The following is a 13,550-nucleotide window of genomic DNA, read 5'->3' as shown; positions in this document are numbered from 1 at the left end:
CTCTGGAAAGGGTGGTTTTGTTATTCTGCAGAAGGAACGACACGGTACATATTGGTCGATACGACTCTACCATTCGCGGGTTTTGTCTCGAGTGATGTTGAGCCTGCTCCTGGGAATGTGGATGGATTAATTACTTATAAAATGAAGTCCCTCGGTTGTACTTATTTTAAAGCTAGAAGAAAGTAGTGGAAGTGGACTTCATTCTCTGGAAGTTGGATCCTTTACTTCAGTACTTTCGGTATAAATATAGTAGAATGCTTCTTATAAGCATTCAAGTGCAGTACTGTAGCATGTTCTTTAAATGGCAGTCTTTAAATCCTTTGTAAATTCATCAACTTTTTCTCTCCTTTCCTTTTTCCTTTATTAAAAAAACTGAGTTCAAAGAAAAATGCCAATTGAGAGACCAACGTTTATTAACTTGTGTTTAAGACTATCATGTCATAACATTCATAGTAAATTCCAAATAGTGATTTTGGATGGTAAATATTAAATAGTTAAAATCCAAACAACCCATCACTTCCTTTTATGATTAAAAATTGGATACAATGAGCTCTTCTTACTTGAGATACAATTTGATTAGGCTCTTTCCTCCGCTTTTTCCGTTGTATTTCATCAAATGGGTACAAAAGATTGGTTATATATAATATGCATACTTTTGATCTTGTTTGTCTGAATGTTTTCGTTTCTTTTAGATAACTTCAAAGAAGAATCTAAGCCATGGTAAACCTCAATATCTAACTAATCCAAAACTAGAAAGAAAAGTACTATCAACCCAATTATGCTAAGAACCAAATAAAACGAAGAGATGAAAAAAAAAAAAAAAAAACCTTAATATCACTCAAACAATAAACATTTACCTTCATATAACCAAATTAAAGTTTACAAGACATACGTATTTAATGAATTTCTTCTCATGCAAAGGGTGTCCTTGGGATTCTCCCCCCAAAAAAAAAAAAAAAAAGAAGAAAAAAAAAAGAATCTGCATATCTATCAGTTGTGATTATCATCAAATTCCTTAGTCAGTCCAAGTATTAATTTGGGGTTCCAATTACAAACAGCAACAACAACAATAACAACAACAGTTTATGGTCTACTTCAAATGATTAATAATGTGCAACTCTGAAAAAAAAAAAAAAAGAAATCTGCAACTCTTAAAAAAAAAAAAAACTTCATTCATTCAAACAAACGAAACATAACAAAGTACTACAAAACCAAGAAAACTAGCAGGAAGTAGTTAACACAAGAAAACTAAAACAGAAATAAGCCTATACAACTTGACGTCTTGACCACATTATGAGCCATACATAATTACAATCTCTCTCCGGCCACTTTTCATAACTACACCGCATGTACAAAAGAAAAAAAAATAATTCAAAACTCAAAACACACAATAATCAGAAGAGGGCATTGTTTGTTTTCCCTTGAACAATTCAATTCTTTCTGTTAGACTCTGAATCTTGGCCTCCAAGCAATCCGATAAACCCGTCAACGAGCTCTCCGATAATGCCGCGAGTTCTTCATCCCAGAGAGACAATCCACCTACGTTTCTGATGTCGAAATTGTCCCAAGTTTTTTCCTCCTCAAGAGCCTGTTTTTCAAGCTTCTTTATCTTGGCCTCCAAGATATCAGAGAGATCAAGCTTCTCGGTCCTCTTGCACTTGTTGCCTTCCTTTGTTGCTTCAATGTACTTGCCAATTATGGATTGTGCCTCTGTCGGGTTCTCCGGCCACACTTGGAGGTCGCCGTCGGGCCCGAAACAGACCACGCAAACATCGACATTGCAACGATCGGCGAGCTCGCCGGCTTTCTTCTTCAGAGTAGATCTTCTTCTTTCGAAAACCTTCTTCTTAGACTTTTCCATGTCGTTGGAGAAAATCAGAAAATTTGAACAGAGAGAGAGAGAGAGTAGGAGAATGAGAGAACTGAGAAAAAATCTTTGTGAGATTGAGATTTGACTTGCTTGCTTCCCAAGGCACATAATATAGGGCGTAGTAGGATTGCAATGCCCACTCAACGGCTCAAGGGCAAGCCATTTAAGGCAATTTTCTAATGTCCTGTGATAATTAAAGATCATTAATTACCTTTACATCTCAAGGTTACTTTATTAGAAACCCTTGACCAGTTAGCTTTACCGTTAAAAAAATATATGAATTATTAGTTAGTTTTTAAATTTTTTTCTAGAAAAAAAAAACCCATTTTAAGTCTTTAGTTTAATTCCTTACCTTCAAAAAAAGAAAAAAAGTAGTTCTGTAAAACTCATAAAACAAGAACTAATAATAAAATATTTTTTATATTAATTTTCGACATTTATTGTTTTCTTCTTCTTGCAATTGACTATTTATCTTTTGAAATTATTATTTATTGATTTTTTAATATTATTGATTGTTTATCTTTTCAATATTTCTTTTATATGTCCCTCTTTCAAATGTCATTGGTTGAATATTTAATTATATCATTTCGAATATCTTGCAATTCTCTTTTGAATAATTGTTTTTAAAAAAAATAGAATAATAGGAAATAAAATCATTAATTACTTTTGGTAGACACACACATACTCGGGCACTAAATACTTAAGCTAGCCTCAAGTTGCTTATAATAGACTTATAAAAAGAAATTAATGATAGGTTTTTTCCTCTCCCTACAAGTACACATCCACATGTTATATCTTGTTTTTTTAGGAAGCTATCTCCCTAAATGATAAACGCTTGTATTTTAAGATCTATTACAAAATGTTAAATTTTTCTTCACTATTTATAGTGTGATAATTGTTATTTGTTTTTTAAGAGAATTTCTCTAATAAAATAATCCTAACAGTCTATAATTATTAAATTATGTTAAAATCAAATTAGATTAAAAAATATATAAAATAAACAATTTATAATATAATTTTAATAGTTAAAATAGAAAATTATCAATAATTTAATTTTTTAAGACATATAAAAAACACTCTTTTTAGTTTTAATTTTTAAAAAATTTTCTAATACGATCAATAAATTAAGTTTTTTAATTATTAAATTTACATATTTTTTAATTTTTATGTATTTTTATATATATATAACGGATAAAAAACTTCATCCCTTACTAGTATACAGAAAAGATTTCTTATTTTTTGTACGTGAAGTTTTTTTTAATCATTCTGTTTTATAAGTTGTCACCTCAATCACTATTCCAAACAGAGGTACACCTTATCAGCAAAAAAAAAAAAAAAAGGACACCTTTACTAGTTAACTTTACTTTTGCTATTTGTCGCATCTTGTGCATGGTTTATGATTTGTGTATAATCGTTCCTTTCTTCATTTTGTCTACTTTTTATATATTTTTAAGGCATTTTCTGCCGTCCTGCAGCATTTTTTTTTGGGAACATGTCCCCCATGCACGCTGTGCAATGTTGTGAGAAAAAGGAAGAAAGTTCATCCGGCTAGTAACAGTGAACGAGAAATACCGAGAACAACTTTTTTATCACTTTATTTTTTACTCTTTTTATTTATTATTTAATATGTAAATTTTACTATTTCACTTTCTATTTGAACAAAATATATCATATTAATAAAGTCTATGTATCAAACAGTTAATAAAGAGAGTGACAAAGAGAATAATAAAAAAAAATATTGTGAGCATTTCTAATAGTGAATTATTTATAGAACTAGTTGAAAAAAGCTTCATAGAAGATTAAGATAAAGTAAACTTAATCCTCTCAATTTAAAGGCACGGGCTCTCAAAACTACATTGTAAAGTGGTGCTGTGAAGTATAGATGGAGCCAAAAAAAATCCTAAATCACCAATAGATCATTCTCTTTAATCAATGACGGAGTTAGGATTTTATGAAAGCATAATTTAAGAACACGAAAAATGTTAAACATCTTTAAAATATCAACTCCTAACACTAATAACTAGCTAGTTGGAAGCATGCGTTACACACGTTCAAATTTAGTTAATTATATTTGTTGCATGAATATAAAACTTTGTGAAGAGTTTAAATTTTTAAAAGAAATGTATCATTCTCTTAAGTTTTTAGTTAGTACAAAAAATAGTATAATGGAATGAAATGAATGGTTTCAATCAAACTATGTTTTCAGTTCAATATTACATGTGTATAGATACAAGAATATATATTTGAGTGAGAAAGATTTTAGTGGGCAAATTAGATAGAAAATTATATAGAAAGTACACATGAGGAACTAATAGTTGAGAGTGTCGCAATAAAAAAGGTTTAATTATGGACACATCAATTAGGGGTAAGTTAGAGAAAAAGTATTTGTGAGATAACAACTGAAAAGGTTGCGTGAAAAAAAAAATCTTAAATAGGGATACATTTGAGAAAAGTTATATTAATTTGTCATTTATAAAAAAAAAAATCTTATTTGATATCACTTTTGATATGATAGACGCAACATGAAATTAGATATAGTAGAGACATATTTGAACTTTGGTTAATTAAGAGGGGGACAAATATGAAAAAAAAATGTTAAAGAACTATAGACAGTTAAAAAGAAAAAAAAATCAAAACTTTAGGGGCCAACAAAATTTTCTAAAAATTTCAGAGGGGCATATGCCCCCTTTGTGCTAGAATATGATACGAACCACTGACACCGAGCACCCACCTTGTTCTAGGATCCTTTATCTTTGCCTTGAATCATTGGGTTTAGACATTACTTCGGTGATCTTTAATCGTTTCAAAATGGCAGCAACATACCATTTTTTGTGATTTCTTTCTATCAAATAATCATACGAATGGTTGAGCCAAAATACCAAACGAAAGTAGATCAATTTTTTTTCATTCCCGAGGAGGTGCATATTTTACCTGAATCTTTTTCCATAATGGTACGAAACAATAGTATTATTGGAGTAGATACACGAATCACTTTAAATACAAGAAGCCGAGTAGGCGGATTGGTCCGAGTGGAGAAAAAAAACAAAATGATTGAAGTTTTCATTCTGTACATGCCAGATCATGAATTAGTAACTGCATCTAATCTCCAAAAGATCCCAATTGTTTCGAACTTTCTCTTTTTGGAATGGAATTTTTACGGAATCCCCATGAATAGGATCAAAACTTATTCCATGATATTTACATGAGATTCCTCTTTCTTGTTCTTAAACAAGTCCCCGAGAGGGCTTAGTTGATCGAAATATGGTTTTCAAATTAAGTTCCGAATTAGTGGATGCTGCCAAAGGGAGTGGCGATGCCATACGCAAAAAGGAAGAGACTCATAGAATGGCAGAGGCAAATAGGGCTTTTGCATCCCAACTTTGCCTCAATGAGGGGTCACAGAGCCACCAGAAAGATTATGTGTCCATAAGAGACAGTCAAAAAGTCGACACTCTCCCTCATTCACCTCGCCAAAACTCAATCCATCCGACCATCCGACCATGAGGCCACACTTGCCTCCATCCTTAACCGTGGGACTCGGATTTCTACGGGGCTGTTCTTTTATCGTTTTTTTAATAGGTAATTTGAGTGTAGATTTTGAGTTGAATTTGAGTTATGACTTGAGGTGAAGTTGTAACTTGAGTTTGTGTTTGGTTGTGTATATTTGAGTTATGGTTTGAGATAAGAATCTATTTGAGTTTGTGTTTGAGTGAGTCAAAACTTGAATTTGTATTTAGATGGTATTTTAATAAAAACTCAATGCTGATGGAAAATTTTAATAGGGTATATGGGTGGGGTTTTATACGTATTTTCGTTGTCAACGCATAGAAAAAAAATCATCTCAATCAGAATTAAAACGAAAAAGTTATAGCATTTTTAAGAATAGAATAAATACTGTTAATTAATTTGAGTTCGAGTTTCTGAACTTGAGTTGAAGGGAAAACTTGAACTCGAGTTTTAGTCCCAAACTCGAATTCAAACTTAAAAGAATATGAACTTGAATAAAATTATAACTCGAATTGTTTTTTTTTTTAGTTTTTAACTTAAAAATGGGGTTGCCGAACAACCCTTATATCTTAGGGCTTTTGGAATTCGAGAGCCATCAAAGCGTTGTCGTCGGACTCCGGCCCAAAGAGAGGGGCACGCACAGAGAAACTCTAGGACAACGGGGGAGAAAGGGAGGGAGTTTAAGTAATATTTTTGATAAACAAACTCCCAACAAACTTATGGTTAAAAAATCAGTCATAACCTTAATCTAAATTTCAAGAGAAAGATACATCTTATGTTGACTTTTTGTCCTGTAAAAAGTAAAATCCAACATATATACGACTAAATTAAATAATAGTAAATTGATAAACTTCAACATCTTATCTATAACAAAAATTTAATGCATTATTTCATTGAAAAAGTATCTAGTACATTATTCATACGTTGACCAACAACGAAAATACACAGCATTGGCTGGCAACATATAGTTGCGTAGAATAAATCTGACGTATAATTATATAGTCTACAAAAAGACTAGGCATCAGATCGAATAAGTCATACTAATAATAATAATAATAATAATAATAATAATAATAATAATAATAATAATAATATCTGCTGATATTGTTAGGAGAAGTGAGTCAAACTAAAACGTAAAAATCGCAATTTTTTTTGGTTGTCTGGTCTAAATGGTGGAGTCTATGACGCATTTTTAAGTCTCAAAAGAAAAGAAAGTATGGAAGTACTATAATAATTTTAAGACCCGTTTAGTTTATTAATTTGAGTTTTTAATTTAAATTAATATGTGATTTTATGTGATAATTTTTTACTGTAAAAAAAATATTAAATGTGAATGTTTCTAAGAATTTTTTACTAGTAAAATTCAAATTGATGAAATAAATTAGGCCTTATTATGTGATGGGGAACGACTTTAACTCTTCCACCTATAAGGAATAAAATCATAACCGAAGGATAACATCAAGCGTCCTAGGATTGTTCTCATACACGACAACATGTGTAGGACTTCTCATACCAAAATCGTTTATGCAAAAATAAATAAATAAAAAGAAAAAGAGAGAGAAACGGAAATAGTTTTTATGAACAAAACTATCTTCAATATTTATAACATTTCTATGAAATTTCAAAATTTCAGATTTTTTTTTGGCGGAAGAACGTTTCTAACAAAATTTCAGAAAGAATTCAAAAAATATAAAAGAAAGGAAAACTTTACGGTGCATCTTTATTTATTATTCACCCATAGAGTACGTATTTTTGGCCATTAAATTAAATTTTTAATAGTTAAATTTATATAAATTTATATTAAAAATTTACAGCACGTTAAATAGAACTGCTGATCATTAAAAAATTAATTCAATAGTGAAAACACTTAAATCCACAAGTGGATCACAGTTTTGAAATACACCATAAAAGAAGCTAAAAAAAATCTCCATTCAGGTGGTATTGTAGTGTGCTTTTTACAACATTTTGGACACTCAAAAAAGAAAAATTGTAAATAGACAATCATGTGTTTTAAATTTTATCAATGGTTTATTAGTTAAATAATATATTTTAACATGGACATAGATATAAACTTGACACATGATTACTTCGAACGCGATTTCAGCTAGTATGTAAATATCCAAAAAAAAAAAAAAAAATCAGTGCTGTGTGATGACTCTTGAGTGATGATTCTTGAGTGTGGACTGGCGTCTGTCACAGTGTGATATGACTGACGTCTGTCACAGTGTGATGACTGACGTCCTCGCTTGTTCTTTTGCTCTTTTTTTATTTCTTTTCTTTTTTTTTTTATAATATAAAGAGTTCTTTCGTTTTTTTTTTATAATATAAAGAGTTCTTTCGATCCAATTTAAGGCAGAGAGTCTCATTATTCTCTCTTCCTCTGCGAAAAAACAGAAACAAAAACAAAAACAATGCCCAAACTATTTCTGTACGCAACGACCATCCCCCCAATAACACACTCTAATTTCTCCTAAATCCTCTCTCTCTCTCTCTCTCTCTCCTTCTTCTCAACAATGGCTGCCGCGATTGAACTGACCATTCCGTACAGGATAACGGAAGAACAAAGTAGTTCTTCTTCGTCGTCGAACCCGACGGACGCCGTGATATTCGTGGGACTCAGTTTGGTGCTCGGAATCGCCTGCAGGCACCTCCTCCGAGGCACCAGAGTCCCCTACACTGTCGCCTTGCTCGTTCTTGGCATTGCTCTTGGATCCATAGGTACGATTATCTCTGTTCAATTCGTAAATTGATTTCTTTAGTTATTCCTAGTGCAAAAAAAAAAAAAAAAAGAAGGAAAAATAGACGTTTTGTGTATATTTTTGATTTGCGATCGTCCTTTTTTTAGTTTATTTTTGGATTTATACTGTCATTAACTCATTAAACGTTGGAAATGAGGAAGAAGAGAGATCGTTTACAGACTTCCGATTTAGTTAGTCTTTGTTGCGTAATTATGATTTTTCCTGAATAATATGACGGCCTGTGGAACTTTTTTTTTTTATTTATTTAAGAAAAACCGTGGAATTCTTACTATCATAAAATTGATCGGTTATGGAGATATGTGGAATCAAGATGCTTCAGAATTTTGGTGGGAACATGAAGCATATATGATCTAGCAATTGGGTTCAACCAACCACCAAAATGTTCTTTTGGGTCATTTCCAATTTTTATTTTTGTTTTTATTTTTTAATTTCGCGGTCTCTGCAAAATATGGTCTTTCGCAACTTTGAAAAAGTTATTATTAGGAAAAGAACAAAAAAAAAAAAAAATGGTACCTTGATGCTAAAGGTCTCTCTCTCTCTCTCGAACCTTCATGCTTATGAATTTGTTGAAAGTTGGCGCTAAAGTTAAAAAGGAAATTGCTTTATTTGTTTTTGGTGGAAAAGTTAAAAATATGTTACTTGCTGGAGAATGGAGTTTTTATCGGGAATCTGATTCATTTCCAAAGTCCTGAACTGCCGCTTATAGTGAGTATCAAACAACGGCCAAGATTTTATGATAGGACAGAAAACGTGATGCTCTTGATTAGGCCCACACAATCAAATTTCAATTCAATTAACCATTTTAAGTTTCTGAGGTATATTTTTCTGTAAATTATTCTAGAGACTCGGCAGCCATAAAAACTCAAAAAAAAGTAATTCGAGTTACAACTTTATTTAAATTTATGTTTTTTTAAGTTTGAACTCGAGTTTAGGACTAAAACTTGAATTCAAGTTTCCCCTTCAACTCGAGTTCAGAAATTCGAACTCAAATTAATGAACAATATTTTTTCTATTATTAAAAATGCTATAACTTTTTCGTTTTAATTCTGATTGAGATAATTTTTTTTCTATGCGTTGACAACGACAAGATGAATAAAACCCCACCCATATGCCCTATTAAAATTTTCCATCACCATTGAGTTTTTATTAAAATACTATCTAAATATAAATTCAAACTCACTCAAACACAAACTCAAAAAGATTCTTATCTCAAACCATAACTCAAATGTACACACCCAAATACACACTCAAGTTACAACTTCAACTCAAGTTATAATTCAAACTCAACTCAAGAATGCCTAACTCAAAAATGCAAAAGAACAACCCCCTAAACTCAAAAAAAGTTTAAACTCAAGTTACAACAGATTTTAGCTCCAAACTCAAGTTAAAACTCAAGTTCAAAATCAAATTTTACAAAAGAATATGAACTTGAATAAAGTTGTAACTTGAGTTTAAACTTTTTTTGAGTTTTGGTGTAAAAGAACAAGCCGAATTTTATTCAAGTTCATGTTCTTTTATAAAATTTGAGTTTAAACTTGAGTTTTAACTTGAGTTTGTGGTTAAAATCTGAGAGTTATAACTTTATTTAAGTTCATGTTCATTTTGTAAAATTTGAGTTTGAACTTGAGTTTATGATATGAACGGTTGAGGTTGTTAAGGTTTGAACTTTTGAACTTGCAAAGGCTCAATGATGAGAAGAAGGAAATTTTAAGAATTAAAAGATTAGTTAGAATTGCCGAATCTGTAACACATGATAGACCTTTTAAGACCATCTAGAGAAAGAAGCATAATTTTTCACAGTCATCCACCTTCGATAGGTGTTGTGATTATCAAACTATTCTTATATTCCTACTTAAATGGGTAGGGAACCGAGATAAACACAGCCTCCAACTGAAAAACGACTAATGGAAAGTGGGAATGAAGGTTGTTAGATATGATCGAAATGATATATTCTTAAAACTTAAAAAGTGTTCAGTAGGTTTTCTCTGACATTAAGGTCGTTGACTTTGATTGAGCACTCTTGATGAAGACGCTTGTAAGGAAAGAAATTGTCTCTTGATGGACTTTTGCTTCTACATTTGATAGTATAACCGATGAAGTGATAAATGCAATGGATCTGGGGAAAGTTGGGCTGGACATGGAAATTACATGTGTGTTTGGCAACATGCATTTCATGATTTGTTATGCTCGGCCTTTTGGATCACTCAATTTCCCATATCAAGACTTTCCTTTATGAACTCTGCTTTATGGCTTGATTTTTCCATTGTGGTTGACTGGTTGTGCTTGTTTATTTTCAAATGATAAGTTGATAAATCATGCACTACTTGCAGAATATGGTACACATCATCGTCTGGGAAAGATCGGGGATGGAATACGTATCTGTAAGTTCAAGCAATAGTTCATTCTTTCTTGTCTCTTTGCCGATTCTTTTCATAAGATTTCTTAGATACAAGTCAGAGATTCTATCTTTGTAGTTACTCTTTATAATTTCCATTGCTTGTCATAGCCTGTCAATTAAAATAGATGATCCTTTCATTCTATATTTCCAGCATGCACTACTTAATTGCTCGGCGTTGTTAATATTGTGCTTGTGCAGGGGCAAATATTGATCCTGACCTTTTATTGGCTGTTTTTCTTCCTGCTCTTCTTTTTGAAAGTTCATTCTCAATGGAAGTACACCAAATAAAGGTACGTTCTATTGCTCTTTTTAAATTTTTTTAATGATACAAGTATTTACAAAAACTAGTCCTTCTGCGCTCTAGAATTAAATTTCTTGGACACATGGATAAGTTTACTTGAGAGCTGCAACAGGAGCTACCAAAATACACAAGTAGCATAACTACGAAGGAAAAAAAAAACTGAAAAATCATTGGGAGTAATATGTCTAAAAAGAAATGCTGCAGAGAAGTGGAATTGGCAAATACGTAGCTTAAAACCTGATCATTAATACTAATAACTATGTTTTGTTAGATAAATTTTGTGTCTTGTAATAGTTATAACGGCATTATTATAACTTTTAAATGTAAGCATATCACTATTATTATTTTTACATTTACTGTTATTACTACTGTTATCGTCACTGTCATCATCAGGAAAACAAAAGGACTGCTAAATCAAGTATATTCCACTTCTGTGCAGAGATGTATGGTACAAATGATTATCCTTGCTGGCCCAGGCGTTCTGTTATCAACTTTCTGTCTTGGATCTGCTTTGAAGGTATTGCAAGCATAGCTGTTTAAATGATATTATGTGTCATATGTTAATGTTTGAAACCACGTTGCAGCTCACTTTCCCTTACGACTGGAGTTGGAAAACATCATTGTTGCTTGGAGGGCTTCTAAGTGCTACCGATCCTGTTGCTGTTGTTGCACTATTAAAAGAGCTTGGTGCGAGCAAAAAACTGAGTACAATTATTGAAGGAGAATCCTTGATGAATGATGGGTATTTATTTTCAGTCCTCTAGCTCAAATACTAATATGCCTTTGCTCATCAAATAATTCATATGTTGAGCAGTTGAAACCAGTGAGTTGATAACTACATCAGTCTGTTCTTTTGTCGACGCGGTTGCCGCTGCTACAGTATTATGCCTTTCACCTGTCTTCTGTTTGAATTCTTGAACTTATATTCCAGGACAGCAATTGTGGTTTATCAACTATTCTATCAAATGGTCTTGGGGAAGAGCTTCAATTGGGAGGCCATTATTAAGTTTTTAGCACAAGTTTCACTTGGAGCGTAAGTATTGTGTATTGTTGTTGAGTAATGGTGATGGATGTAATCTTTTTATGTGACTTTTTTATTATTCCAGTGTAGGTATCGGTATTGCTTATGGGATAGCATCTGTTCTGTGGCTCGGGTTTATTTTTAATGACACTGTAATAGAAATTTCCCTCACATTTGCTGTCAGCTATATTGCCTATTTCACTGTATGTTCCTCTCGAACTTGGGAACTTCATTTTTGATATTTATCTTGCCAAATTGCTGTAATTAGATTGTCATGTACTTATGAAATATGCTACAAGATAAATTCATTTGTGGGACCTTTGATACAATATAGATGCCCCAGTGACTAGCTTACATCTTGTGTGCAAAATTGATTTTTTCTGACAGGCACAAGAGGGGGCCAATGTATCTGGAGTATTAACTGTGATGACTTTGGGAATGTGAGTTGAATATCCCACAAGATTTTCATCACACGCATATTCTTATTGAAAAAAATTACAGTAAAAGAATAGATGTATCTTAATAAGATATACACTGGGGACAGGTTTTATGCTGCAGCAGCGAGGACAGCTTTTAAGGGTGATGGTCAACGGAGCTTGCATCATTTTTGGTATGTTGTGTTGCCTTGTTATCCGCAATTTAGAAACAGAAAAGGACGAAAAAGAAGTTTACTTGATTTTTTTCTCACAATTTATTTATTTTTCTACAGGGAAATGGTTGCTTATATTGCGAATACCTTAATTTTCATCTTAAGGTAAGATAATTGAAATCTGTATAATCCTTTATTTTAGAGTTTGAGGAGAGATGAGAAGAAAATTGAGGGAGAATAAGCTTCCATGTTGAAAGGTCAACCTTTTTTAAGTGGAGTGGCCCAACATTCTTATATGTCTATGGTTATGTTTATATTTAGACGATGTGGGACTTAGAATTTATACCCTTAACATGCTCCTGCAAGATTGAGCTCTCTTTGGAGTGACCAATCTTGTATTGGATGGATGAGCCGCTCGTTTGAGCTGGTTGGGCTCTGATACTATTTTAGAGTTTGAGGAGAGATGAGAAGAAAATTGAGGGAGAATTATTGGACTTTATAAGGAATTTGGCTTCCATCTTAAAAAGGCAACTTTTTAAGTGAGGTGGCCCAACATTGTTATATGCTTGTGATTATGTTTATATTTAGACGATGTGGGACTCATGCATTTTTACCTTTAACACTTTATGCCTGAGAATTATAAAGAAACTGAAATGAATGCATGCTGGGGTTCGCATCTTTGTTTCTGCTTGAACTTGAACTTGAGCTAGGCAAAGCTCACGCTTTTCAGCAGGACTATGGTGCAACTATATGCTCCAGAAATTGTGGTCTAGAAATTAATGGACAATTTAATCTACGCATTTCTTATTCGTGGTGTTTGTTAGTGTTTTATTTGATGCAAGTGTTGTAATTGCAGGGGGATAATACTACGAATTTATGAGCAATCTAGGCGTAACATCTCTTAACGATGGTTCTTGTATCTAGCTCATCTGATTTAATGCTTTCTATTGTTGAATGGGATGACTTATAGTGCTTTATATTTAGTATATTCAATTTTTTTTTTTTTGGATTACTCACTCCCCTTTGTGTACACTCAATCTTTTCAATCATTTATAACACTGCCTAGTTTCTGTTCAAATAAATAGTGCGTGTATTAAAATCCCCC

The 13,550-nt window shown here is 32.2% G+C and overlaps 2 protein-coding genes across 2 annotated transcripts in view; one reads left to right on the top strand and one right to left on the bottom strand.

Annotated features, from left to right (window-relative positions):
• Positions 1-1,378: 1,378 nt before the first annotated feature.
• Positions 1,379-1,861, bottom strand: LOC21402216 (agamous-like MADS-box protein AGL103). The gene has a single exon (XM_010107225.1). It carries the CDS (start codon positions 1,859-1,861, stop codon positions 1,379-1,381), a length of 483 nt encoding a protein of 160 aa, XP_010105527.1.
• Positions 1,862-7,746: 5,885 nt separating this feature from the next.
• LOC21402214 (sodium/hydrogen exchanger 8) overlaps positions 7,747-13,550 on the top strand; it is a 20,492-nt gene continuing 14,688 nt past the window's right edge. Inside the window, exons 1-10 of the mRNA XM_024171631.1 lie at positions 7,747-8,095; positions 10,467-10,517; positions 10,733-10,824; positions 11,275-11,352; positions 11,420-11,577; positions 11,767-11,868; positions 11,942-12,059; positions 12,244-12,296; positions 12,401-12,466; positions 12,566-12,610. Coding sequence (XP_024027399.1) covers positions 7,891-8,095; positions 10,467-10,517; positions 10,733-10,824; positions 11,275-11,352; positions 11,420-11,577; positions 11,767-11,868; positions 11,942-12,059; positions 12,244-12,296; positions 12,401-12,466; positions 12,566-12,610 — 968 coding nt within the window. The 5' untranslated portion in view covers positions 7,747-7,890. The remainder of the gene's footprint in view (positions 8,096-10,466; positions 10,518-10,732; positions 10,825-11,274; positions 11,353-11,419; positions 11,578-11,766; positions 11,869-11,941; positions 12,060-12,243; positions 12,297-12,400; positions 12,467-12,565; positions 12,611-13,550) is intronic.

Source organism: Morus notabilis, unplaced genomic scaffold, assembly GCF_000414095.1.
Source record: "Morus notabilis unplaced genomic scaffold, ASM41409v2 Scaffold102, whole genome shotgun sequence".
In the NCBI taxonomy this organism is placed as follows: domain Eukaryota; kingdom Viridiplantae; phylum Streptophyta; class Magnoliopsida; order Rosales; family Moraceae; genus Morus; species Morus notabilis.
This window is presented reverse-complemented; position numbering and strand designations above follow the sequence as displayed.

Bases quoted from the DNA above. Each gene is read 5' to 3' on its own strand.
- LOC21402216 (XM_010107225.1), bottom strand. From the start codon at position 1,861: ATGGAAAAGTCTAAGAAGAAGGTTTTCGAAAGAAGAAGATCTACTCTG.